Source organism: Pongo abelii, chromosome 8, assembly GCF_028885655.2.
Source record: "Pongo abelii isolate AG06213 chromosome 8, NHGRI_mPonAbe1-v2.0_pri, whole genome shotgun sequence".
In the NCBI taxonomy this organism is placed as follows: Eukaryota; Metazoa; Chordata; class Mammalia; order Primates; family Hominidae; genus Pongo; species Pongo abelii.
Genome location: NC_071993.2, coordinates 33,225,469 through 33,251,218, shown reverse-complemented (window position 1 = coordinate 33,251,218; position 25,750 = coordinate 33,225,469). Strand labels below are relative to the sequence as shown.

At 37.6% G+C, this 25,750-nt stretch overlaps 1 protein-coding gene across 49 annotated transcripts in view; it reads right to left on the bottom strand.

Moving 5' to 3' along the window:
* The window catches only part of CCDC7 (coiled-coil domain containing 7), a 425,173-nt gene that overhangs the window by 244,455 nt on the left and 154,968 nt on the right, over positions 1 to 25,750 (bottom strand). For all 49 annotated transcript variants that reach the window (XM_054522140.1, XM_054522141.1, XM_054522147.1 and 46 more), the window contains 2 exons: positions 19,402 to 19,512; positions 18,609 to 18,710 (listed from right to left, as the gene is read on the bottom strand). In XM_054522140.1, the coding sequence (XP_054378115.1) occupies positions 18,609 to 18,710; positions 19,402 to 19,512 (213 nt within the window). The remainder of the gene's footprint in view (positions 1 to 18,608; positions 18,711 to 19,401; positions 19,513 to 25,750) is intronic.

The following is a 25,750-nucleotide window of genomic DNA, read 5'->3' as shown; positions in this document are numbered from 1 at the left end:
ACTGCTCTCCTCAAAGCTGTCAGACAGGGACATTTAAGTCTGCAGAGGTTACTGCTGTCTTTTTGTTTGTCTGTGCCCTGCCCCCAGAGGTGGAGCCTACAGAGGCAGGCAGGCCTCCTGGAGCTGTGGTGGGCTCCACCCAGTTCAAGCTTCCAGGCTGCTTTGTTTACCTAAGGGAGCCTGGGCAATGGTGGGCGCCCCTCCTCCAGCCTCGCTGCCGACTTGCTGTTTGATCTCAGACTGCTGTGCTAGCAATCAGCGAGACTCCGTGGGCGTAGGACCCTCTGAGCCAGGTGCGGGCTATACTCTCCTGGGGCACCGTTTCCTAAGCCCGTCGGAAAAGCACAGTATTCGGGTGGGAGTGGCCCGATTTTCCAGGTGCCGTCTGTCACCCCTGGAAAGGGAACTCCCTGACCCCTTGAGCTTCCCGAGTGAGGCAATGCCTCGCCCCTGCTTAGGCTGGTGCACGGTGCACTCACCCACTGGCCTGCGCCCACTGTCTGGCACTCCCTAGTGAGATGAACACGGTACCTCAGATGGAAATGCAGAAATCACCCGTCTTCTGCGTCGCTCGCGCTGGGAGCTGTAGACCGGAGCTGTTCCTATTCGGCCATCTTGGCTCCTCCCGGATCCAGGTCCCAAATTTAAAAAATATTAATAATTTTACAGGTTAGGGGGAAGTGAGATGACATATTCAAAGTGCTGAAGGAAAAGAATTGACAACCTAAAATAGTGTATTCAACAAAGCTATCCTTCTAACATGAAGGGAAGATAACAACTTTCCTAGACAAACAAAAGGTGAGAAAACTTACCACACCCAAACCTGTTTTATAAGAAATACTAAAGGAAGTTACTCAATCTGATGGCAAAGGATGCTAATGTTTAACAACGAAACATCAAAAATTATAAAAATCTCTGCTAATAGAAACCATACAAATTCAGAATACTCTAATACTGTAACTGTGGTATATAAAGGACTCATATGTTTAGTTTGAAGACAGACAAAACTATTAAAAAATAATAACTAGAAAAATTTATTATGCATTAGGCAATATAAAAATATAGAAATTGAGATATCTAAAAGTCAAAATGTGAGGAGTAAAGTATAAAGTTTTTTTTAGTTTTGTTTCTCTTTTCTTTGTGACCAATGTTAACTTGCCATCAGGTTAAAATAATTAGTTACATAAGATGTTTTCTGTAAGCCTCATGGTAACCACAAAGTGAAAACCTATAATAGATACACTAAAAACAAAAAGCAATGAATTAAAACATACCATCAGAGAAAAACCACAAAAGAAGACAGAAAGAAAGAGATTTACAAAACAACAGTAAAATTAGCAACAAAATATCAATAGTAAGACTTTAATTATGCATAATAACCATGAATGTTAAAGGACAGAATTCTCCAAATTAAAGACATAGAGTGGCTGAATGAAGAAAATAAGATCCAACTATATGTGCCCTATAGAAAACCTACTTCACCTATAAAGACATGCATAAGCTGAAAAAAAGGGTTGGAAAAAGATCTTCCAACCAGAGAAACCACAAAAGAGCAGGAGTAGCTACATTTATATGAGATAAAATATACTTTAAGTTAAAAATCATTTTAAAAATATAAATCAAGCCATTATATTATGATAAAGGGCTCAATACAACAGGAGGATGTAACAATTATAAATATATGCACATACAACACTGGAGCACCTAAACATATAAAGCAAATATTAACAGACTAAAAGAGATTGAGTGTGATGCAATAATAGGAGGGGAATTCAACACTACACTTTCAGATCATCCAGACAAAAATATCAACAAAGAAACACTGGATATTTTTCTGACAGAGCAGAAGCACTGCCATCTTGGACAAGCATCGCCACTTTAAAGTTCACCTTAATAAAAAACCACCTAAATCTTCCCAAAGGGCATCAGCCTAATGACTAATGTCAGCATGACCATAAACCACAGATGACGTCTCCGACCAGAAACATTCTAACCCTAAGATAAAATCCTCCCCAACCAGAGACATGCCAGCCCCAAGAAAACCTCCCTTCCCACCAGAGAGGTGTCAGCCCCAAGATAACCTCCCCTCTGACCAGGGACATTCCAACCCTGCAATAAACTTCTCCTCCACACAGAAACTTCCTACCCTGTGATAAGCTCCCTCACCCTGAACTCTTAAATACTCTTAGTCTGTAAGAGAGAGTGCTCCTGTCCAAAATCGTCCAGAAACCGCTCTCCAGTTTATTATCCAAAATAAACCTGTCTTTGACTGTTGAGCCATTTTTCATGTTTCTTTCCTTTATCTTTTTCTTTTTATTATTATTATACTTTAAGTTTTAGGGTACATGTGCACAATGTGCAGGTTAGTTACATATGTATACATGTGCCATGCTGGTGTGCTGCACCCATTAACTCGCCATTTAGCATTAGGTATATCTCCTAGTGCTATCCCTCCCCCTCCCCCCAACCCACAACAGTCCCCAGAGTGTGATGTTTTTTCCAAGACAACTGACTAGACGCAACCAGGAACTTCTGCTCTCATAGATAGAGCTCACAATTTCGACTATACCAACGTAATTTGAACCAATCTCTGGACAGAAAACACCAAATGTGGATGGAAAAAAGACTCACATGCTGAGGCTGAATAGGGAGGAAGCTGGGAACCCAAGTTGGAGCACCTGAGCACCCCAGCTGTTTCCCAGCACCAAATGGTGCCTGAGGAAGGAGTGAGTTAAGAGACTGGGAGACTGCTCAATCTTACTGCAAACCTCTGAGATCCTAGTTGCAGGAGATCTCACTCCCACATGGATGTGTGAGCTGGCAGGGGAGATCTCCCTGAAGATTAGATGGAGACAGAGCTGCAGCAGGTGCAAAGCTGAGGACCCTTGAGTGCAGGTCAGTCCCAGCAGAGCTCAGCCATAAGCATCCATTCCCAGAGCTACCTGTCTCCCTCTGAGAGGCTCTGTACCCACCAAGGAGAAAATAGGTTGTGCTTCTCTGTGGGACTGGGGCACATCTGACCCGCAGGCCCACCTGCCTGCCAGCCTCTCCCAGGAACCTTCCCTGACTGTCCCGTAAAAGAATGTAAATAATGCAGCCTCCACTGCCCAGCCTGGGTGTTTTGCCCCACCTGAGTGCATTCTGGCATCCTGGGAGCCCTTCAGATCCCACACTGCACCCAGAACCCATCCCTGAGTGCCTGGAGGAGGGAGCTGCAAGACCCTAGGGCCCTCAGGCTGTAGCCTGTGGCTCAGGAGGGATGAGCTGAGATTTGTGCTTGGTACTTGAACAGGACAGGAGCCCACACTCAGAAAACTGAGAGTTCTGAGTGGTACAGGCTCACAAGCTGGTGTGAGACCTAGCCATGCCTCCCTGCACAAGGTTGATCCATAAAGGGTGTTGCCTGTTTCCCCACCAGACCTCTCCCCAAGGGAGCCCTGTGGCCCAAAAGATCTAACCACCACCACCACAACAAAATTGCAGGCACAGTGCCAGTGGTTGGCAGTGGTTCTCCCGAGGCTCATGGGCAAGCCTGGTGAGAGAGTTACATCTCTTCTCACATGGCAGAACACAGTTGCAAATGTGAAGATGCACAAAGGAAATGTGTGGTTAAGAGCCTATCTACTGCTCATTGCTCTCAAGCACCATCTACCGTATGGCAACCCAAACTACAACACCAAAAATCACTTTACTAATTCTCCGCACTGTGAAACCAAGAACAAGAATTTTACAGCAAAGACCCTATACAGAGCCTTAGTCCTCTGAAACTTCCAGAAGCAAAGCCAATGGACTATGCTCAATTTACAACACAATGAAAAGAATACTAGTCCTCCCAGATGAGAACAAATCAGGACAAGGACCCTGGCAATTCAAAAAGCCAGAATGTCGCCTTGCCTCCAAATGAGCCCACTGCTTCCCTAGTAATGGTTCATAACCGATCTGGATTGTCTGAAATGACAGACATGGAATTCAGAATCTTGATGGCAAAGAAGCTCATTGAGATCAAGGAGAAAGTTGAAAATCAATCCAAGAAAGCCAAGCAATCCACTAAAACAAAGAGCTGAACAACAAAATTCCCTTTTTAAGAAGAACCGAACTGGACTTCCTGATCTGAAAAGCTCACTACAAGAATTTCATAATACAATTAGAAGTATTAACAGCAGAATAGACCAAGTTGAGGAAAGAATCTCAGAGTTTGAAGACTGGTTCTATGAATCAACTCAGTCAGACAAAAATAAAGAAAACAATTAAGAAAAATGAACAAAACATCCCAGAAATATGGGATTATGTAAGGAGGCAAAATTAACAATTCATTGGCATTCCTGAGAGAGGAGAATAAGCAACTTGTAAAATATATTTGAGGATATAGTCCACAAATATTTTCCTACTCTTGCTAGAGAGGTCAACATGCAAATCCAACAAATACAGAGAACTTCAGCCAGATACTATATAAGATAATCATTCCCATGGCAATTAATCATCAGATTCATCAAAGTGATTGCAAAAGAAAAATCCTTAGAGGCAGCTAGAGAGAAGGTGCCAGTCACCTAGAGAAGGAATTCCATCAGCCTAGCAGCAGACCTCTCAGCAGAAACATTACAAGACAGAAAAGACTGGGGGCCAATTTTCTTTATTTTTCTTCATCTTTTATTTTAAGTTCAGGGATACATGTGCAGGATGTGCAGGTTTGTTACATAGGTAAATGTGTGCCATGGTGGTTTACTGCACAGATCATCCCATCACCCAGGTATTAAGCCCAGAATCCAGTGACTATTCTTCCTGACACTCTCCCTCCCACCACACCTCCCACAGGTGCCCAGTGTGTGTTGATCCCCCCATGTATCCATGCGGTATTTAGTTTTCTGTTCCTGCATTAGTTTTCTGAGGATAATAGTTTCCAACTCCAAACATATCCCTACAAAAGGACATGATCTGGTTCCTTTTTATGACTGCATAGTATTCCATGGTATATATGTACCACATTTTCTTTATCCAATTTGTCATTGATGGGTATTTAGGTTAATTCCATGACTTTCCTATTGTAAATAGTGCTGCAACGACATAAAACACCATAAAAAAGTGGGCAAAGGATATTAACAGACACTTCTCAAAGGAATATATACATGTGGCCAACAAACATGAAAAAAAATTCAGTATCTCTGATCATTAGAGAAATACAAATCAAAACCAAAATGAGATACCATCTCAAGTCTGTCAGAATGGCTATTATTAAAATGTCAAAGAATAACAGATGCTGGCGAGCTTGTGGAGGAAAAGGAACACTTTTCCACGTTGGTGGGAGTGTAAATTAGTTCAGCCACTGTGGAAGACAGTGTGGTGATTCTTCAAAGACCTAGAGGCAGAAATATCATTTGACCCAGCAATCCCAAATATATTACTGGGTATATGCCAAAGGAATATAAATCATTCTATTATAAAGATACATGCATGCATATGTTTGTTGCAGCACTATTTACTATCAATATAGTAAAAAAGGCCATACTTCCCAAAGTAATTTACAGATTCAATGCTATACCTATCAAACTAACAACACCATTCTTCCTAGAATTAGGAAAAACTATTCTAAAACTTATACGGAAGCAAAAAAGAGCCCAAATAACCAAAGCAATACTAAGAAAAAAGAACAAAGCCAGAAGCATCACAGTAGCCAACTTCAAACTATACTATAAAGCCACAATAACCAAAACAGTTTGGTACTGGTACAAAAACAGACACAAAATCCAATAAAATAGAATAGAAAACTCAGAAATAAAGCCCCACACCTACAGCCATCTAATATTTGACAAGACCAACAAAAACAAGCAATGGGGAAAGGGCTCCCAATTCAATAAATGATGCTAGAATAACTGCCTAACCTTATGCAGAATATTGAAGCTGAACCCATATCTATCACCTTATATGAATATTAACTCAAAATGGATTAAAGATTTAAATGTAAGACCTCAAACTATAAACATCCTAGAAGACAACCTAGGAAATATTTTTCTTGGCATAGGCCTTGGCAAATAATTTTTGGCTAAGCCCCCAAAAGCAAACGCAACAAAAACAAAAATAGACAAGTAGGATTTAATTAAACTAAAGAACTTCTGCACAGTAAAAGAAACTGTCAACAGAGCAAACAGACAATCTATAGAATCAGAGAAAGTATTCACGAACTATGTATCCAACAAAGGCCTAATATCCAGAACCTATAGGGAAATTAAACAAATCAACAAGAAAAAATCTCCATTGAAAATGGGCAACAGACATGAACAGACACTTATCAAAAAAAGACATATGCTGCCAATAAGCACATGAAAAAATGATCAGCATCACTAATCATTAGAGTAATGCAAGTCAAAAGCACAATGAGATACCATCTCACACCAGTCAGAATGGCTATTATTAAAAAGTCTAAAAACTACAGATGCTGGTAAGGCTGTGGAGAAAAGATAACTTTTTGTTTTTGAGACAGGGTCTCACTCTGTCACCCAAGCTGGAGTGCAGTGGCACGATCTCAGCTCACTGCAACCTCTACACCCCAGGGCTCAAGCGATTTTCCTGCCTGAGCCTCCCAGGTAGCTGGGATTACAGGTACGTGCTACTACACCTGGCTGATTTTTTTCTATTTTCAGTAGAGATGGGGCTTCACCATGTTGGCCAGGCTGGTCTCAAACTCCTGACCTCAAATGATCCACCCACCTCAGCCTCCCAAAGTGTTGGGATTAGTGGCGTGAGCCACTGTTCCCAGCCTATAAAAGGGAACATTTAAACACTGTTGGTAGGAATGTAAATTAGCTCAGCCACTATAGAAAGCAGTTTGGAGATGTCTCAAAGAAATTAAAACAGAACTACCATTCAGCTCAGCAGTCCCATTACTGGGTATATACTGAAAAGAATATAGGTCATTCTACCAAAAAAACACATGCACTCAAATATTCATTACTGTACTATTCACAACAGCAAGACATGGAATCAATCTAGTTGCCCAACTATGGTAGATTGGAGAAAGGAAATATGGGACATATATACCATGCAATACTATGCACCCATTAGAAGGAATGAGATCTTGTCCTTTGCAGCAACATGGATGGAGCTGGAGGGCATAATCCTAAACAAATTAATACAGGAACAGAAAACTGAATACTGCATGTTCTCATTTATAAGTGGGAGCTAAGTATTGAGCACATGTGGATATAAATATGAGAACAATAGGCACTGTGGCCTACTAGAGGGTGGAAGGTGGTGGGGGGTTTAAAAACTACCTATGTAGTACTATGCTTACTACCAAAGTAATGGGATCCATACTCCAAACCTGAGTATTGTGTAACATTCCCATGTAAAAATTCTGCACATGTAACCCCCCACACCTGTATCTGAAAGAAAAGTTGAAATAAAAAAATGAAAATATACACTTAATTCAAACTGCATTCTAGACAAAATGAACCTAACAGACATTTATAGTACGTGTCACCCAACAGCTAGAGAATACACATTCTTCACCATAGCACATGGAAGATTCTCCAGGATAGACCACATGTCAGGCAACAAAACAAGTTTTAACAATTTTTTTAATTGAAATCATATGAAGTATCTTTTATGATTACAATGGAATAAAACAATGAATCAATAACAGAAGGAACTTTGGAAACTGTTCAAATACATGAAAATTAAACAACATGTTCATGAAAAAAACAATGCATCAAAGAAAAGAAAGTTTTTTAACTTAAAAATTCCTTGAGGCAAATGAAAAATGAAAATACAACATACCAAAGCCTATGTAATATAGGAAAAATGGCCCTAAAATAAAGTTTATAGCAATAAACACCTACATGAAAAAAACTAGAAAGAACTCAAATAAACAACCTAACATTACTCCTCAAAGAACTGAAAAAAAAGAACAATCCCAAAATAAGTAGAAGGAACAAACTAATAAAATCAGAGCAGAAATAAACAAAAAAGAGTTTAAAAAAATATAAAAGATGAACAAAACAAAAAGCTGTATTTTGAAAAGATAAAAAAACTTGACAAACCTTTAGATAGACTAAAAATAAAAGTGAGGAAATTCAAATAACTAAAACAAGAGAAGAAAAGGGTAACATTGCAGCTGATGCCACAGAAATACAAAGGATCATAAGAGGCTACTACAAACAACTATATGCCAACAAATTGGAAAACCTAGAGGAAATGGATAAACTCTTGGACACACGCAACTTACCAAGATTGAATTGTGAAGAAATAGAAAATCTCAACACACCAATAATGAGAAACAAAATCAAAGGCAATAATTAGAAGCTTTCCATCAAAGAAAAGCCCAGGAACCTTGATGGGTTCACTGCTGACTGCTACCAAAATTTAAAGAAGAACTAATGCCAGTTCTATTCAAACTATCCCAAAAACTTGAAGAGGAAGGAATACTTCCAGCACATTCTACAAGGGGCCAGCTTTACTCTGATTAAAAAAAAAAAAAAAAAAAAAAAGACATGGACTCAACAGAAAATAAAACTACAGGTCAGTATCACTGATGAAAATTTACGCAGAATTTTTCAACAAAAGACTTAACAAACCAAATTTAACAACACATTAAAAAGATCATTTACCATGATCGAGTGGGATTCATATCAGGGAAGTACAGATGGTTCAATATCCACAAACAAATAAATGTGACACATCATTAACAGAATAAAGGACAAAAAACATACTGATTTCCATAGTGTTTACACTAATTTATATACCCACAAACAGTGTATGAGTTCCCTTTTCTCCATACCCTTGAAAGATTTTGATAGTCATTTTTATAATAGCCATTCTGACATGGATAAAGTGATATCTCACTATGGTTTTCATTTGAATTTCTCTGATGATTAGTGATGTTGAGCATTTTTTCATATATTTGTTGGCCATTTGTATGTCTTCTTTTGAGAAATACCTATTCACATCTTTAGCCCATTTTTAAAATAAGATTTGTATTAGTCTGGTTCCACATTGCTAATAAAGAAATACCTGAGACTGGGTAATTTGCAAGGAAAAGAGGTTTAATTGGCTCATGGTTCTGCAATGAATACTAGCCAGTTGTATTAGTACACTTTCATGCTGCTGATAAAGACAGATCTGTAACTGGGCAATTTACAAAAGAAAGAGGTTTAATGGACTTAACAGTTCCACGTGACTGGGGAGGCCTTACAATCATGTCAGAAGGTGAAAGGCACGTCTCACGTGGTGGCAGCCAAGAGAAGAGAATGACGAAGAAGTGAAAGCAAAAACCCCTTACAAAACCGTCAGATCTCATGAGACTTATTCACTAGCAGCAGTATGGGGGAAATCGCCCTCATGATTCACTATCTCCCACCGGGTCCCTCCTACAACATGTGGAAATTACAGGAGTACAATTCAAGAAGAGATTTGGGTGGGGTCATAGCCAAACCATATCACCAGCCATAAAACAGAAATGGTGCCCTGTCATTTGCAACAACATGGATGAACCTAGAGGAATATTACGTCAGGTAAAACAAGCCAGGCAAGAAAGACAAACTCCATATGATCTCACTTGTATGTGGAATCTAAAACAGTTGATTTTATGGAAATAGTAGAATAGTGCTTATCAGAGGCTGTGGAGGGGTTGGGGGAGGAGGAACAGCAAGTGGCTTGTTAATGGGTACACAGATACAGTTAGACATGAAGAATAAGCTTTAGTGTTCTGTTACACAGTAGGGTACTACAGCAAATAACATTGTAGTGTATAATTCAAGAGAGCCAGACAAGAAGATTTTGAATGTTATTACCATAAAAATGACCAGTTCTTCTAGCGATATATATGGTAATTTCCCTGATTCAATCATTATACTATGTATACATGGATTAAAACACCATATTGTACCCCATGAATATGTACAATTATGCCAATTATAAATTAAAATCTTAAATAAAAAAGAAGAGAGGTTTAGAATATAACAAAGAGTGACACCATTTAATTGTGAAGCCTCTGAATTGTTAAAAAATATACCAGAAATCAAAGTTTCCATTCATTTTTATAAAAATTTAAGCAAAAGACCACAATTCAATTAAATGATAAAAAAAGACCAATTAATTTTCAAAATAAATATGAAGTTACATGTAAAAATCATGAAAGTATTTCTACTGCAAGGATGTGGAAACGCTCTATTACTTCATATACTATATGCACTTAAAAAGTTGAAAGTCAATTTTATTTTTCCAAGAGTATTAACCTTTTTAAAAAAGTTTAAACATTTTAAAACAGAAATAATTGATTTAAAAATCAGAATGAATAAAAAAAGATTCCAACATAAAGAAATAAATTAAAGAGAAGTAAACATGGATTGGGTAGAAGAAACAGAAAGCAGCTCAAAATACTTAAATCCAAATGTGTCAATAATTATAATAATTTTAAATTAAAACATTCAAACATGTTCTAGGAATAAAAAAAGACAGTCACACTGGATTTGTAAAAAAAAAAAAAAAAAACCTAACTATAGGTGATTTATAAGCTATATCAGTAAATTATAAAAATCCAGAAAGACAGAAAACAAGTAGATGAAAAAAGATACACCACGCATACACTAACAAAAATCACCATAGTATGTCAATGTAAGACACAATAGGATTTAAGGCAAATGACCTTACCAGAGATTCAGATGGTTCCTTTCATAAAATGAAAAAGGACTTTGCCAGAAATACGGAATTTTTATACATATGCACCAATAACATAAGCAGCATTTAAAAAGAAGACAAAACTACAAGAAGAAATAGATAAATCCAAAATAATAGGAGAATTCAACATGCCTCTCTTAGTAAATGTCAGAACTAACAAAAAATTAAAGGAAATCGAAAAATAAATACTACTTTAAATAGCACAATTTAATGAATGTTTCTACAGTCCTAACGTGATACACATCCATAAACCAAATTCTGCTTAATTTATTCAAAGTTAACTTTCATTAAAAATAATTTAATAATATTCATCATTATATTTACTGCTGAGTCTTTTTCTTCTAACAGCTCTAAGTGTCAGGCAAAATATTTTCATCTAATTCTTCATCCATACTCTAGGATACAGTAAGAAAATCTTTTTAAGAACTAAATGAGGTGCTGGAGCCAAGATGGCTGAATAGGAACAGCTCCAGTCTACAGCTCCCAGTGTGAGCAACACAGAAGACGGATGATTTCTGCATTTCCAACTGAGGTACTGGGTTCGTCTCACTGCGGAGTCTCGGACAGTGGGTGCAGGACAGTGGGTGTGGTGCACCAAGCCTAAGCCGAAGCAGGACGAGGCATCACGTCACCCAGGAAGTGCAAAGGGTCAGGGAATTCCTTTTCCTAGTCAAAGAAAGGGTGACAGGCGGCACCTGGAAAATCGGGTCACTCTCAACCCAATACTGCGCTCTTCCAACGGTATTAGCAAACGGCACACCAGGAGATTATATCCCACGCCTGGCTCAGAGGGTCCTGCGCCCACGGAGCCTCGCTCATTGCTAGCACAGCAGTCTGAGATCAAACTGCAAGGCGGCAGCCAGGCTGAGGGAGGGGCGCCCACCATTGCCAAGGCTTGAGTAGGTAAACAAAGCAGTTGGGAAGCTCGAACTGGGTGGAGCCCACCACAGCTCAAGGAGGCCTGCCTGCCTCTGTAGACTTCACCTCTGTGGGTAGGGCATAGCCAAACAAAAGGCAGCAGAAACCTCTGCAGACTTAAATGTCCCTGTCTGACAGCTTTGAAAAGAGTAGTGGTTCTCCCAGCATGCAACTGGAGATCTGAGAACAGACAGACTGCCTCCTCAAGTGGGTCCCTGACCCCTGAGTAGCCTAACTGGGAGGCATCCCCCAGTAGGGGCAGACTGACACCTCACACGACCTAGTACTCCTCTGAGACAAAACTTCCAGAGGAACGATCAGGCAGCAATACTTGCTGTTCACCAATATCCACTGTTCTGCAGCCTCTGCTGCTGCTACCCAGGCAAACAGGGTCTGGAGTGGACCTCCAGCAAACTCCAACAGACCTGCAGCTGAGGGTCCTGACTGTTAGAAGGAAAACTAACAAATGGAAAGGACATCCACACGAAAACCCCATCGGTAAGTCACCATCATCAAAGACCAAAGGTAGATAAAACCACAAAGATGGGGAAAAAACAGAGCAGAAAAACTGGAAACTCTAAAAATCGGAGTGCCACTCCTCCTCCAAAGGAACACAGCTCCTCAACAGAAACGGAACAAAGCTGGACAGAGAATGACTTTGACGAGTTGAGAGAAGAAGGCTTCAGATGATCAAACTACTCCGAGCTAAAGAAGGAAGTTCGAATCCATGGCAAAGAAGTTAAAAAACTTGAAAAAAAAATTAGACAAATGTATAACTAAAATAACCAATGCAGAGAAGTCCTTAAAGGACCTGATGGAACTGAAAACCAAAGCACAAGAACTATGTGACGAATGCACAAGCCTCAGTAGCCGATTCGATCAACTGGAAGAGAGTGTATCAGTGATGGAAGATCAAATGAATGAAATGAAGTGAGAAAAGAAGTTTAGAGAAAAAAGAATAAAAAGAAATGAACAAAGCCTCCAAGAAATATGGGACTATGTGAAAAGACCAAATCTACGTCTGATTGGTGTACCTGAAAGTGACAGGGAGAACAGAACCAAGTTGGAAAACACTCTGCAGGATATTATCCAGGACAACTTCCCCAACCTAGCAAGGCAGGCCAACATTCAGATTCAGGAAATACAGAGAACGCCACAAAGATACTCCTCGAGAAGAGCAACTCCAAGACACGTAATTGTGAGATTCACCAAAGTTGAAATGAAGGAAAAAATGTTAAGGGCAGCCAGAGTGAAAGGTCGGATTACCCACAAAGGGAAGCCCATCAGACTAACAGCAGATCTCTCGGCAGAAACTCTACAAGCCAGAAGAGACCGGGGGCCAATATTCAATATTCTTAAAGAAAAGAATTTTCAACCCAGAATTTCATATCCAGCCAAACTAAGCTTCGTAAGTGAAGGAGAAATAAAATCCTTTACAGACAAGCAAATGCTGAGAGATTTTGTCACCACCAGGCCTGCCCTAAAAGAGCTCCTGAAGGAAGCACTAAACATGGAAAGGAACAACCGGTACCAGCCACTGTAAAAACATGCCAAATTTTAAAGACCATCGAGGCTAGGAAGAAACTGCATCAACTAATGAGCAAAAGAACCAGCTAACATCATAATGACAGGATCAAATTCACACATAACAATATTAACCTTAAATGTAAATGGGCTAAATGCTCCAATTAAAAGACACAGATGGGCAAATTGGATAAAGAGTCAAGACCCATCAGTGTGCTGTATTCAGAAAACCCATCTCACGTGCAGAGACACACATAGGCTCAAAATAAAGGGATAGAGGAAGATCTACCAAGCAAATGGAAAACAAAAAAAGGCAGGGGTTGCAATCCTAGTCTCTGATAAAACAGACTTTAAACCAACAAAGATCAAAAGAGACAAAGAAGGCCATTACATAATGGTAAAGGGATCAATTCAACAAGAAGAGCTAACTATCCTAAATATATATGCACCCAATACAGGAGAACCCAGATTCATAAAGCAAGTCCTTAGAGACCTAGAAAGAGACTTAGACTCCCACAAAATAATAATGGGAGACTTTAACACCCCACTGTCAACATTAGACAGATCAACAAGACAGAAAGTCAACAAAAATATCCGGGAATTGAACTCAGCTCTGCACCAAGAAGACCTAATAGACACCTACAGAACTCTCCACCCCAAATCAACAGACTATACATTCTTCTCAGCACCACACCACACTTATTCCAAAATTCACCACATAGTTGGAAGTAAAGCACTCCTCAGCAAATGTAAAAGAACAGAAATTAGTCAGGTGTGGTGGCTCACACTTGTAATCTCAGCACTTTGGGAGGCCAAGGCAGGCAGAACACGAGGTCAGGATATCGAGACCATGGTGAAACCCCGTCTCTACTAAAAATAACAAAGAATTAGCCGCAAGTGCTGGCAGGCACCTGTAGTCCCAGCTACTCAGAGAGGCTGAGGCAGGAGAATGGTTGAAGCCAGGAGGCAGAGCGTGCAGTGAGCCGAGATCGTGCCACTGCACTCCAGCCTGGGTGACAAAGTTAGACTCCATCTCAAATAAAAAAAAAAAAAGAAAAGAAATTATAACAAACTGTCTCTCAGACCACAGTGCAATCAAACTAGAACTCAGGATTAAGAAACTCACTCAAAACTACTCAACTACATGGAAACTGAACAACCTGCTCCTGAATGACTACTGGGTACATAACCAAATGAAGGCAGAAATAAAGATGTTCTTTGAAACCAAAAAGAACAAAGACACAAAATACCAGAATCTTTGGGACACATTCAAAGCAGTGTGTAGAGGGAAATTTATAGCACTAAATGCCCACAAGAGAAAACAGGAAAGATCTAAAATTGACACCCTAACATCACAATTAAAAGAACTAGAGAAGCAAGAGCAAACACATTCAAAAGCTAGCAGAAGGCAAGAAATAACTAAAATCAGAGTAGAACTAAAGGAAATAGAGACACAAAAAACCCTTCAAAAAAATCAATGAATCCAGGAGCTGGTTTTTTGAAAAGATCAACAAAATTGATAGACCGCTAGCAAGACTAATAAAGAAGAAAAGAGAGAAGGATGAAATAGAAGCAATAAAAAATGATAAAGGGGATATCACCACCGATCCCACAGAAATACAAACTACCATCAGAGAATACTATAAACACCTCTATGCAAATAAACTAGAAAATCTGGAAGAAATGGATAAATTCTTCAACACATACACCCTCCCAAGACTAAACCAGGAAGAAGTTGAATCTCTGAATAGACCAACAACAGGCTCTGAAATTGAGGCAATAATTAATAGCTTACCAACCAAAAAAAGTCCAGGACCAGAAGGATTCACAGCCAAATTCTACCAGAGGTACAAGGAGGAGCTCGTGTGATTCCTTCTGAAACTATTCCAATTAACAGAAAAAGTGGGAATCCTCCCTAACTCATTTTATGAGGCCAGCATCATCCTGATACCAAAGTCTGGCAGAGACACAACAAAAAAAGAGAATTTTAGACCAATATCCTTGATGAACATTGATGCAAAAATCCTCAATAAAATACTGGCAAACCGAATCCAGCAGCACATCAAAAAGCTTATCCACCATGATCAAGTGGGCTTCATCCCTGGGATGCAAGGCTGGTTCAATATACGCAAATCAATAAATGTAATCCAGCATATAAACAGAACCAAAGACAAAAACCACATGATTATCTCAATAGATGCAGAAAAGGCGTTTGACAAAATTCAACCACCTTCATGCTAAAAACTCTCAATAAATTAGGTATTGATGGGACGTATCTCAAAATAATAAGAGCTATTTATGACAAATTCACAGCCAATATCATACTGAATGGGCAAAAACTGGAAGCATTCCCTTTGAAAACTGGCACAAGACAGGGATGCCCTCTCTCACCACTCATATTCAACATAGTGTTGGAAGTTCTGGCCAGGGCAATCAGGCAGGAGAAGGAAATAAAGGGTATTCAATTAGGAAAACAGGAAGTCAAATTGTCCCTGTTTGCAGACGACATGATTGTATATCTAGAAAACCCCACTGTCTCAGCCCAAAATCTCCTTAAGCTGATAGGCAACTTCAGCAGTCTCAGGATACAAAATCAATGTGCAAAAATCACAAGCATTCTTATACACCAATAACAGACAGAGAGCCAAATCATGAGTGAACTCCCATTCATAATTGCTTCAAAGAGAATAAATACCTAGGAATCCAACTTACAAGGGACGTGAAGGACCTCTTCAAGGAGAACTACAAACCACTGCTCAATGAAATAAAAGAGGATACAAACAAATGGAAGAACATTCCATGCTCATGGGTAGGAAGAATCAATATTGTGAAAATGGCCATACTGCCCAAGGTAATTTATAGATTCAATGCCATCCTCATCAAGCTACCAATGACTTTCTTCACAGAATTGGAAAAAACTACTTTAAAGTTCACATGGAAGCAAAAAAGAGCCCGCATCGCCAAGTCAATCCTAAGTCAAAAGAACAAAGCTGGAAGCATCACGCTACCTGACTTCAAACTATACTACAAGGCTACAGTAACCAAAACAGCATGGTACTGGTACCAAAACAGAGATATAGACCAATGGAACAGAATAGAGCCCTCAGAAATAATGCCGCATATCTACAACTATCTGATCTTTGACAAACCTGAGAAAAACAAGCAATGCGGAAAGGATTCCCTATTTAATAAATGGTGCTGGGAAAACTGGCTAGCCATATGTAGAAAGCTGAAAATGGATCCCTTCCTTACACCTTATACCAAAATTAATTCACAATGGATTAAAGACTTAAATGTTAGACCTGAAACCATAAAAACCCTAGAAGAAAACCTAGGCAATACCATTCAGGACATAGGCATGAGCAAGGACTTCATGTCTAAAACACCAAAAGCAATGGCAACAAAAGCCAAAATTGACAAATGGGATCTAATTAAACTAAAGAGCTTCTGCACAGCAAAAGAAACTACCATCAGAGTGAACAGGCAACCTACAGAATGGGAGAAAACTTCTGCAACCTACTCATCTGACAAAGGGCTAATATCCAGAATCTACAATGAACTCAAACAAATTTACAAGAAAAAAACAAATAACCCCATCAGAAAGTGGGCGAAGGATATGAACAGGCACTTCTCAAAAGAAGACATTTATGCAGCCAAAAGACACATGAAAAAATGCTCATCATCACTGGCCATCAGAGAAATGCAAATCAAAACCACAATGAGATACCATCTCACACCACTTAGAATGGCGATCATTAAAAAGTCAGGAAACAACAGGTGCTGGAGAGGATGTGGAGAAATAGGAACACTTTTACACTGTTGGTGGGACTGTAAACTAGTTCAACCATTGTGGAAGTCTGTGTGGCGATTCTTCAGGGATCTGGAATTAGAAATACCATTTGACCCAGCGATCCCATTACTAGGTATATACCCAAAGGATTATAAAACATGCTGCTATAAAGACACATGCACACGTATGTTTATTGTGGCACTATTCACAATAGCAAAGACTTGGAACCAACCCAAATGTCCAACAAAGATAGACTGGATTAAGAAAATGTGGCACATATACACCATGGAATACTACGCAGCCATAAAAAGGATGAGTTCATGTCCTTTGTAGGGACGTGGATGAAGCTGGAAACCATCATTCTCAGCAAACTATTGCAAGGACAGAAAACCAAACACCGCATGTTCTCACTCATAGGTGGGAATTGAACAATGAGAACACATGGACACAGGAAGGGGAACATCACACAACGGGCCTGTTGTGGGATGGGGGGAGGGGGGAGGGATAGCATTAGGAGATATACCTAATGTTAAATGATGAGTTAATGGGTGCAGCACACCAACATGGCACATGTATACATATGTAACAAACCTGCACGTTGTGCACATGTACCCTAAAACTTAAAGTATAATAAAAAATTTAAAAAAAGAAGTAAATGAAAACCAGATCTGTGGTGTAATAGTAGACTTGCAATATATGCTAATGACTCAATAATACTGTTTCACTTCACATGATATAAGCAAATCACACTTTGTGGTAATAAACTATTAGTAGAGACCATCTAGTTGAAGTATAAGCTTTATGCTACTTTTTAGATACACAGAGGTGTCTTTAGAATAAAGTTTAAAATATTTGGTATCATTTGTCCAAGGAAAAAATATGTGATGATATTAAGTAATAGAGCATAAAGAAGAGTAAAAGAAACTTACCAGGCAGATAAAATAGGAAGGACAAAGAAAATGGTATACTTAAACATAGAATTATCAATAATAAGACTAAATGTGTTTATGAGAGCTAATTAAAAGACAAAAATATTAGACTGAATTTGAAAAATATACAACTATGAGCTTCATGCAAGTGATACAGAAAAAAAACCAGAAAGAAACAGGAATGTTAAGTTACCAGGATGAAAAATAAAATGTATCATGCAAATACCAATCAGAAGAAAGTTGGTAGATTTTCATTAATGGCAGATGTGATAGTTTTGTTTGTTTGTTTTGGGTTTTGTTTTGTTTTGTTTTTGTGGCAATGAGGGTCTCACTTCATTGCCCAGGCTGGTCTTGAATTCCTGGCTTCAAGAGATCCACTCACCTTTACCTCCCAAAGTGCTGGGATTATGGGGAGACATGATAGTTTTTAAGGCAAACAAACAAAAGCTATAAAAATGATAAAATAAGTCCCTTCATTAGGACAAAAGTTTCTTTCTTCCAGTAAGATTGTTAATTTTAAATTTATATGTATATTAATAATAAAATGTCATAAGATATAAAGTAAAACCTGACATTATTATAAAAAGGAACAAGGAAATTTGCAATCATAGTGGAAAAATTAACACATCTAATTTAGTAATTGTAGAGACACCAGTATAGATCTAGAAGTATATACAAAATAATTACAAAAGAAAGTTATAGATATATTCATGAACCATAAAAAGAGCTGTTGAATATAATTGAAAATAATTTTATAACATTTTAAACTTACTACTTACAATGAAAACTCTCATTTCTGGTAGCTTCAAGATTTTTAGTTTCAGACTGGATTCTTGAAACCAAAACCATGTCCTCAGGCAATTCTGGGGTTGTAAGAGTCTCTAAATAGAAAAACATATCTATGATAAAACTTCTGTATATGTCAAGTAATCAGCAATACTTCCTCTCATTTGTGTAAAATTAATGGAATAGGACTAGGAAGTTACAGCAGTGAGGTATTCGTTAAAATAGACCGTGGATGCAAAGCAGAAAATTCTCATGTGTGGAGGCAATCCACACATGAGTAGTCACTAACTATGCAAGTACCAATCAAAAGGTATCAAAGCTTTCACTTTAGTTCTGTAGTTATTTTGCAGTATTCACATTTAGGTCAAAGTATAAAATTTCTACAAATTATATGTTCAAATATTCATGATGCAAAGAAAAAAGACCTCTGATGAGTTAACTTAAAATAGTGTGAAGGGCCAAGCGCAGTGGCTCACACCTGTAACCCCAACACTTTGGGAGGCCAAGGTGGGTGGATCACGAGGTCAGGAGTTCGAGACCAGCCTGACCAACATGGTGAAACCCCGTCTCTACTAAGAATACAAAAATTAGCCGGGCATGGTGACGTGCACCTGTAATCCCAGCTACTCAGGAGGCTGGGGCAGGAGAATCACTTCAACCCAGAAGGTGGAGGTTGCAGTGAGCCAAGATTGTGCCACTGCACTCCAGCCTGGGTGACAGGGCGAGACTCCATCTCAAAAAATAAAAATAAAATAGTGTAAAGATATCTATAATTATTATACTTACCCTCATGTCTTTCCATACTAGAAGTTCTTTGTTTCATTTGTTCCATTTGGACTTTCGTTACTGCATCTTTATTTTCAACCATAAGATTTTCATCTGGAACTTCACTGTCAGCTACATAAAAAGATTCATTTAATCTACCAAATAGAGTAAGAGCTCTATTGTGAAATCTCCAAATTTCACATTTTAAACATGTACACAGCAGCATTTTCTCTCATTCTCATAAAGTCATGAGTAAATTACCATTGAAATAGATCTCACATGAAAACTGTGAGAAGTTTTAATAGGTGTATGTTGCTGTTTCATTATTTCCAGGCATAATGTTAAGTAGGCAGAAAGCAAATAAACAAACGAAAATAGAAAAAATGCATATCTAGAATGCTACCTTTTAGATAAGAATGAAGGAGAGATGAAGAAAAATATTGAATAGACAGAAAATTAACTTCATGAAATGTAATACAAGAAAAACAAACCGGAAAACAATATACATGGTTACCTTTACTGGAGAAATACAAAGGGAAGAGATACAGGAGGAATGAAACTGCTCTAAGTACACCTTTTGCATATTTTTCACTTTGGGAAATAAGTTGATGCACAATTCCAAAACATATATATATATATACACACAAAGCTAAATCAATAGAATTAGAAAGGGAAACTATAACTCAAAGAAATAAGTGAACATACTGAGGAAAGAAACAAAGCATTAATTCAAGTAACCTGTGAATAAAAATTTGACAAATATTCTCAGTCTTGGTCAAGAGATTGGGGTGCAAATAAAGTCACAAAATATTTTAGTAAATTTGTTTTTCTAGTGCTATGAGCTAAGCAATTCTAAAACAAATTGAGGAGCATTAGAGGATAAAGCAAATGGGTACATGTGTTGTTAATGTTCAGTCAGGTTTACACTGTGGAAAAGAAAACAAATACATACAAAATGAAGGAAGGTAAGAATAAGACCTGAGAGGATAAACTGGAATTGAAGATTTCCATGAGAATTCCTCATTTCTAAATATGTTTATTTGTATGTATATGCATGTTTGTGTACATAAGAACATGTGTGTATGAATGTGTGTGTGTGTGTGTGTGTGCACGTGCACGCAAACTGAGGAGCCCAGTGTGTACGTGCAAATTGAGGAGCCCAGCTCCAGGTTAAAATCCTATGTGTGATCTTTCATGCCCAATCATTAACAATTACAGATAGACACTACAACAATCATAGGTGGAGACTTTAACATCCCACTTTAAATAATAGACTGAACAACTAAGCATTAGATCAAGAAGAAAATAGAATTGAAGAATACAATAAATTAAGTAGAGCTCATTGGAAGTCTACAGATACCCATAGAAGACTCCACCCAACAGACAAATACATGTTGCTCTAAAATATACTTGGAAATCTCTAAGATATGCAATATGTTAGGCCATAAGTCAAGCCTTGAGAAATTTAATAGTATTAAACTCATACAAAAGATGTTCTTCAATCTATATGAACTGACATTAGAAATCAATAACAGGAGGAGATTTGAGGAATTCACAAATAAGTGGAATTTAAACAACACACTCCTAAATGACCAATGGGTCAAGGAAAAAATCATAAGGGAGACTAGAAAATAGGTTGAGGTGAAGAAAAACAAAAACACATCACATGAAAACTTATGGGATGCAGCTAAAGTGATGCTTAGAGGAATTTTACAGCTGCAAACTTACACTGAAAAAGAAAAGAGGCATCAGTCAACCAAACTTCTATCTTATAAGCTAGAAAAAGAAGAGGACATTAAAGTAAGCAGAAAGAATATATATATTTATTTATATAAATAAAAGAAAGAATAAGAAAACAAGAGCGAAAATTAACAATCCCATGCTGGCTTGGTTTAATAACTGAAAATCAATTGATATGCTAAATGATATTAATAAATGATTCCCTTTATAATCATCTCAGTAGTTCGAAAAAAAGCAAACTCCAAATCCTTTCTTTAGAAAAACACTCAATAAACTGAAAATGAAAGGGAATTTCATAGCTAGCATTATACTTAATGGTTAATGCTTTCCCACTAAAGTAAAAACAAGATAAGGATGTCTTACCACTTCTGTTTAACACTACAAGGGAGTTTCTAGCCAGAGAAACTAGACCCCTCCCCCTCCCAAAAAAAAGAAAAGAAATAAAATGTATCTGGATTGAAAAGGAAGAAATAAAACTCTCAACTTACAAATGTTTTATAAAGAAATTTAAGAAACACCTATACACACACAAACACATACCAAAGAGGGAATAATAAACCTATTAGAAGAAATCAATTTAGCAAAGATTTCAAATTATCAGATCAATATACTAAACTCAATTGTATTTCTATATACTAGCAATTAACAGTTTGAAAATTAACAATAATATCAAAATAAAACAGTTAAAGAATGACTTTTAAAAAATTAAGTATAAAGTCCTGTATACTAAAGATACAAAGAATCATTGAAAGTAACTGAAGAATATATGATAAATGAGAAGACATCCTGCGGTTATGTATTGTTAGACAATATTGTTAAAAGGACAATACATTCCAACTGATTTACAGATTTGACTTAATCCCTATCAAAATACCAATTAGTGCTTTTTTTTTGTAGAAATTGAAAAGGCAACACTAAAAGTTATATGTAAATTTAAAGCATCCAGAACCACCAAAACATGCGAAAAAACTATTTGGAGGCCTGTCACTCCCAATTTAAAAACTTAGTACAAAATTTCAATAATCAAGAGTGTGGCACTGGCATAAGCAAAGGCATATACATAAATGGAATAGAATTGAGAGTTCAGAAATAAACCCTTACATTTATGGCCAAGCAATTTTTTCTACAAGAGCACTAAGAAAATTCAGTGGGGAGAAAATAGTATTTTCAAAAACTAGTGCTGGGAACTGAATATACAGATGTAAAAGAATAAACATGAACTCTCATCTCACACTACAGGCTACTCAAAGTGGACTGCAGACCTAAATATTAAGAGTTAAAACTATAAAACCCTTTATAAAAAAATAGAGAAGTAAATTTTTGTGATTTTGCTTTAGGCAATGGTTTCTTGGATATGACACCAAAAGCACAAGTTAACAATAGAAAATATAGATAAATTGAACTTCAAAATTAAAATTTTTTTTTGCTTCAAATGACACCATCATCTAGAGGTTTAATCACTTACTCACATGTCTGCCTCAGCTAAAGCTGTTAACCAGAGAACCTACATAGGGCCTTCCTTTGCCTTGAGTTTCTCATAGAATGGCAGCTGGATTCTGAGAGAAAATATCTTAACATAAATCTTCCAGAGATTGTGTGCCAAGAGCCAGGCAGACACCGCATGGCATCACTTCTACCCATTCTATTAATGAAAATGAATATAAGCCAGCTAAACTCACAGGAGGTTGGATAGACCCCATTTCCTGACTGGAAGAAGCCTCAAAGAATTTGAGGCTATATTTTCTAACTGACACAGCATATAAATTATAAAAATTGATCTTAATTTACAATTATTTTGGATCAACCCAGTAATTAATATTATACAGATCAGAATGATCCATGTGCTGAGAAATATGTGTATTCTGCAACCAATAAATAAAATATTCTTTAAATATCTACTAAGCCAATTTATAGTGCAGATTAAGTTTGAAGTTCCTTTGTTGATTTTTTGTCTGGGAGATCTGTTCAATGCTATAAGTGGAGTGCTGAAATCTAGCTATTATTGTATTGGGGTCTGTCTCTTTAGCTCTAATATTTGCTTTATCTATCTAACAAAAATAAGCAATGGGAAAAGGACTCCCCGCACTAACCCCACTCCCTGCACTAACCCCACATTGAGAACAGCACCTTATTATAAGGAAGGAAGCCCCTATTACAAGCTTCTTCCCAAGAAGTAAGGGGCTTGTTTCACATATATATGTGTATATATATATATATATATGTACATATATACACACACACACACATATACATGGTACCCATATATATATTTCCATATACATATGGTACCCAACTTTTACACTCTATGCCATAGGGCTTGGCACTTAAATCATCATGCTTGAGGAACAGCAGGGACAGGGGGATCAGAGGATTTCCCTCAAGGACAAAAAAAACAAAGGGGCAGTTTGAACCATGTGAACACTCGCAGCACTAATACCCCTGAGAACAGCTCAGATTTCTCCTAGAAAGGGCTTGGCCACATGCTTTTCCAGCAGCTCCCTGCAGTTCTGGCTTCTAACAAGCCAATATCTAGGAGTCTACATAGTAGAAAAACAGGAAGCACAGCAATCCCTGTGCCTTTCTCCCTGGCTTGCTTCAGTGATAACTCCAAACTAGAAGGCTCCCTCTCTACAAGGCGGGTTTGAAACTTCTGTTTCTTTGAATAGGAGATTAGGCATTCTAGTGCTTTCTTCCTGAGGATGCTCCTGCAATAATTCCAGCCTTACAATATCAGCCTTACAACTGTGAAAAGAGGTTGGAGTCCCCTGCCAGTGAGAATGGAAGGGATGGCACCCTCTGTGCCTTCTCTGGATTTCTACTCAGATAAATTCCTGAAATCTCTCATTGGAGAGAGGCTAGGGGACCTCTCCAAGCCAAAAATGAAAAAGTGCCTACTCCCTGCACCTTCTTCTCTGGCTTGCTTCAAAGACAACTCCAGACCAAAAGTCTCCCCCGCTGCTAGGAGGGTGTGAGACTTCCGCTTGCTTGAACAAAATAGTGAGCACCCCACACATTCTTCCCTGGGTTCCTTCAGCAATAAATCCAAATCTGAGGACTCTCTCTCTTGTAGTTTATATGCACACCAAGGACCCCGACTTTTGTAGCCTTCACCCAAGAAACTGACTCTCAAATCACCTACCTGTGGGAGCTGACACAGCTCTGAACTCCTGAGTCTCCTAGACCACAAGAACAACAAGGTGATTTTTAAACTTGCCAATATTCAGTAGTTATCTCCCCAGGAAACCAAAAGAAAGCAGAGGTCACTATACTTATATCAAAAAAATAAACTTCCAGTCAAAAACTGTAAAAAGGGACAAAGAAGCATACTATATAATGATAAAGGGGTCAATTCATCAAAAGAATGTAACACTTGTAAATATATATGCTGCAAATACCGGAGAACCTAAAAACATAAATCAAATATTAAATGTCTGAAGGGAAAAACAACTGTAATACAATAATAGCGGAGAACTTTAATACTCCACTTTCAACAATGGACAGATCATACAGATGGAACAATGATAAGGAAACATTGGACTTGAACTATACTTTAGATCAAGTGAACCTAATAGATATATACAGAATATTCCATCCAACAGCACTAGAATGCACATTCTTCTCAAGCACATGCAGCCATTCTCTGGAAAAGATCACACATAAGGCACAAAAAAGCCTTTGCAAATTTAAGAAGATTGAAATCATATCAAATATCTTTTCTCACCACAATGATATGAAACTAGAAATCAATCACAGAATAAATTTTAGAAAATTCACAAATACATGGAAATGAAACATGGTCCTGGAAACTCAATAGATGCAGAAGAGGCATTTGACAAAATTCAACATACTTTCATGATTAAAAAAAAAACCTCTCACCAAATTACATATAGAAGGAGTGTATGTAAACACAATAAAGGCCATATATGACAAGCCCTCAGGTAACATTATAATCAATAGTTAAAAATTGAAAGCCTTTCCTCTAAGATCTGGACAAGACAAGAATGCCCACTCTCACCACTTCTATTCAGTATTAATACTGGAAGTCCCAACCAAATAAATTAGGCTAGAGAAAGAAATAAAAAGCATACAAATAGACCAGAAAGAAATAAAATTATCATTGTTTGCTAACAATATAATATTATACATAAAAACCCTTATGAATCCATCAAAAAAATGTTGAATTCTGTAAAGTTGCACAATACAAATTAACACTGTAAATCAGTAGTGTTTCTATACATTAACAATGAACTATCCAAAACAGAAATGAAGAGAACAATCTGATTTACAATAGCTATTTAAAAAATAAATTAGGAATAAAGTTTGACCAAAGAGGTAAAAGACCTATACACTAAAAACAAAAAAACAATTGATGAAAGAAATTGAAGACACAAATAAATGGAAAGATATCCCATGATTTTTAAAAATGTCCACACTACCCAAAGCAATCTATAGTGTCAACGCAATCCTATTAAAATTCCAATGTCACTTTTCACAGACATAGAAAAATTTTAAATTCATATGGAATCACAAAAAAAAAACCCTGAATAGCCAAGGCAATCATGAACAAAAAGAACAATGCTGTAGGCATCTCGTTACCCGATTTCAAACTATACTACAAAACCATAGTAAT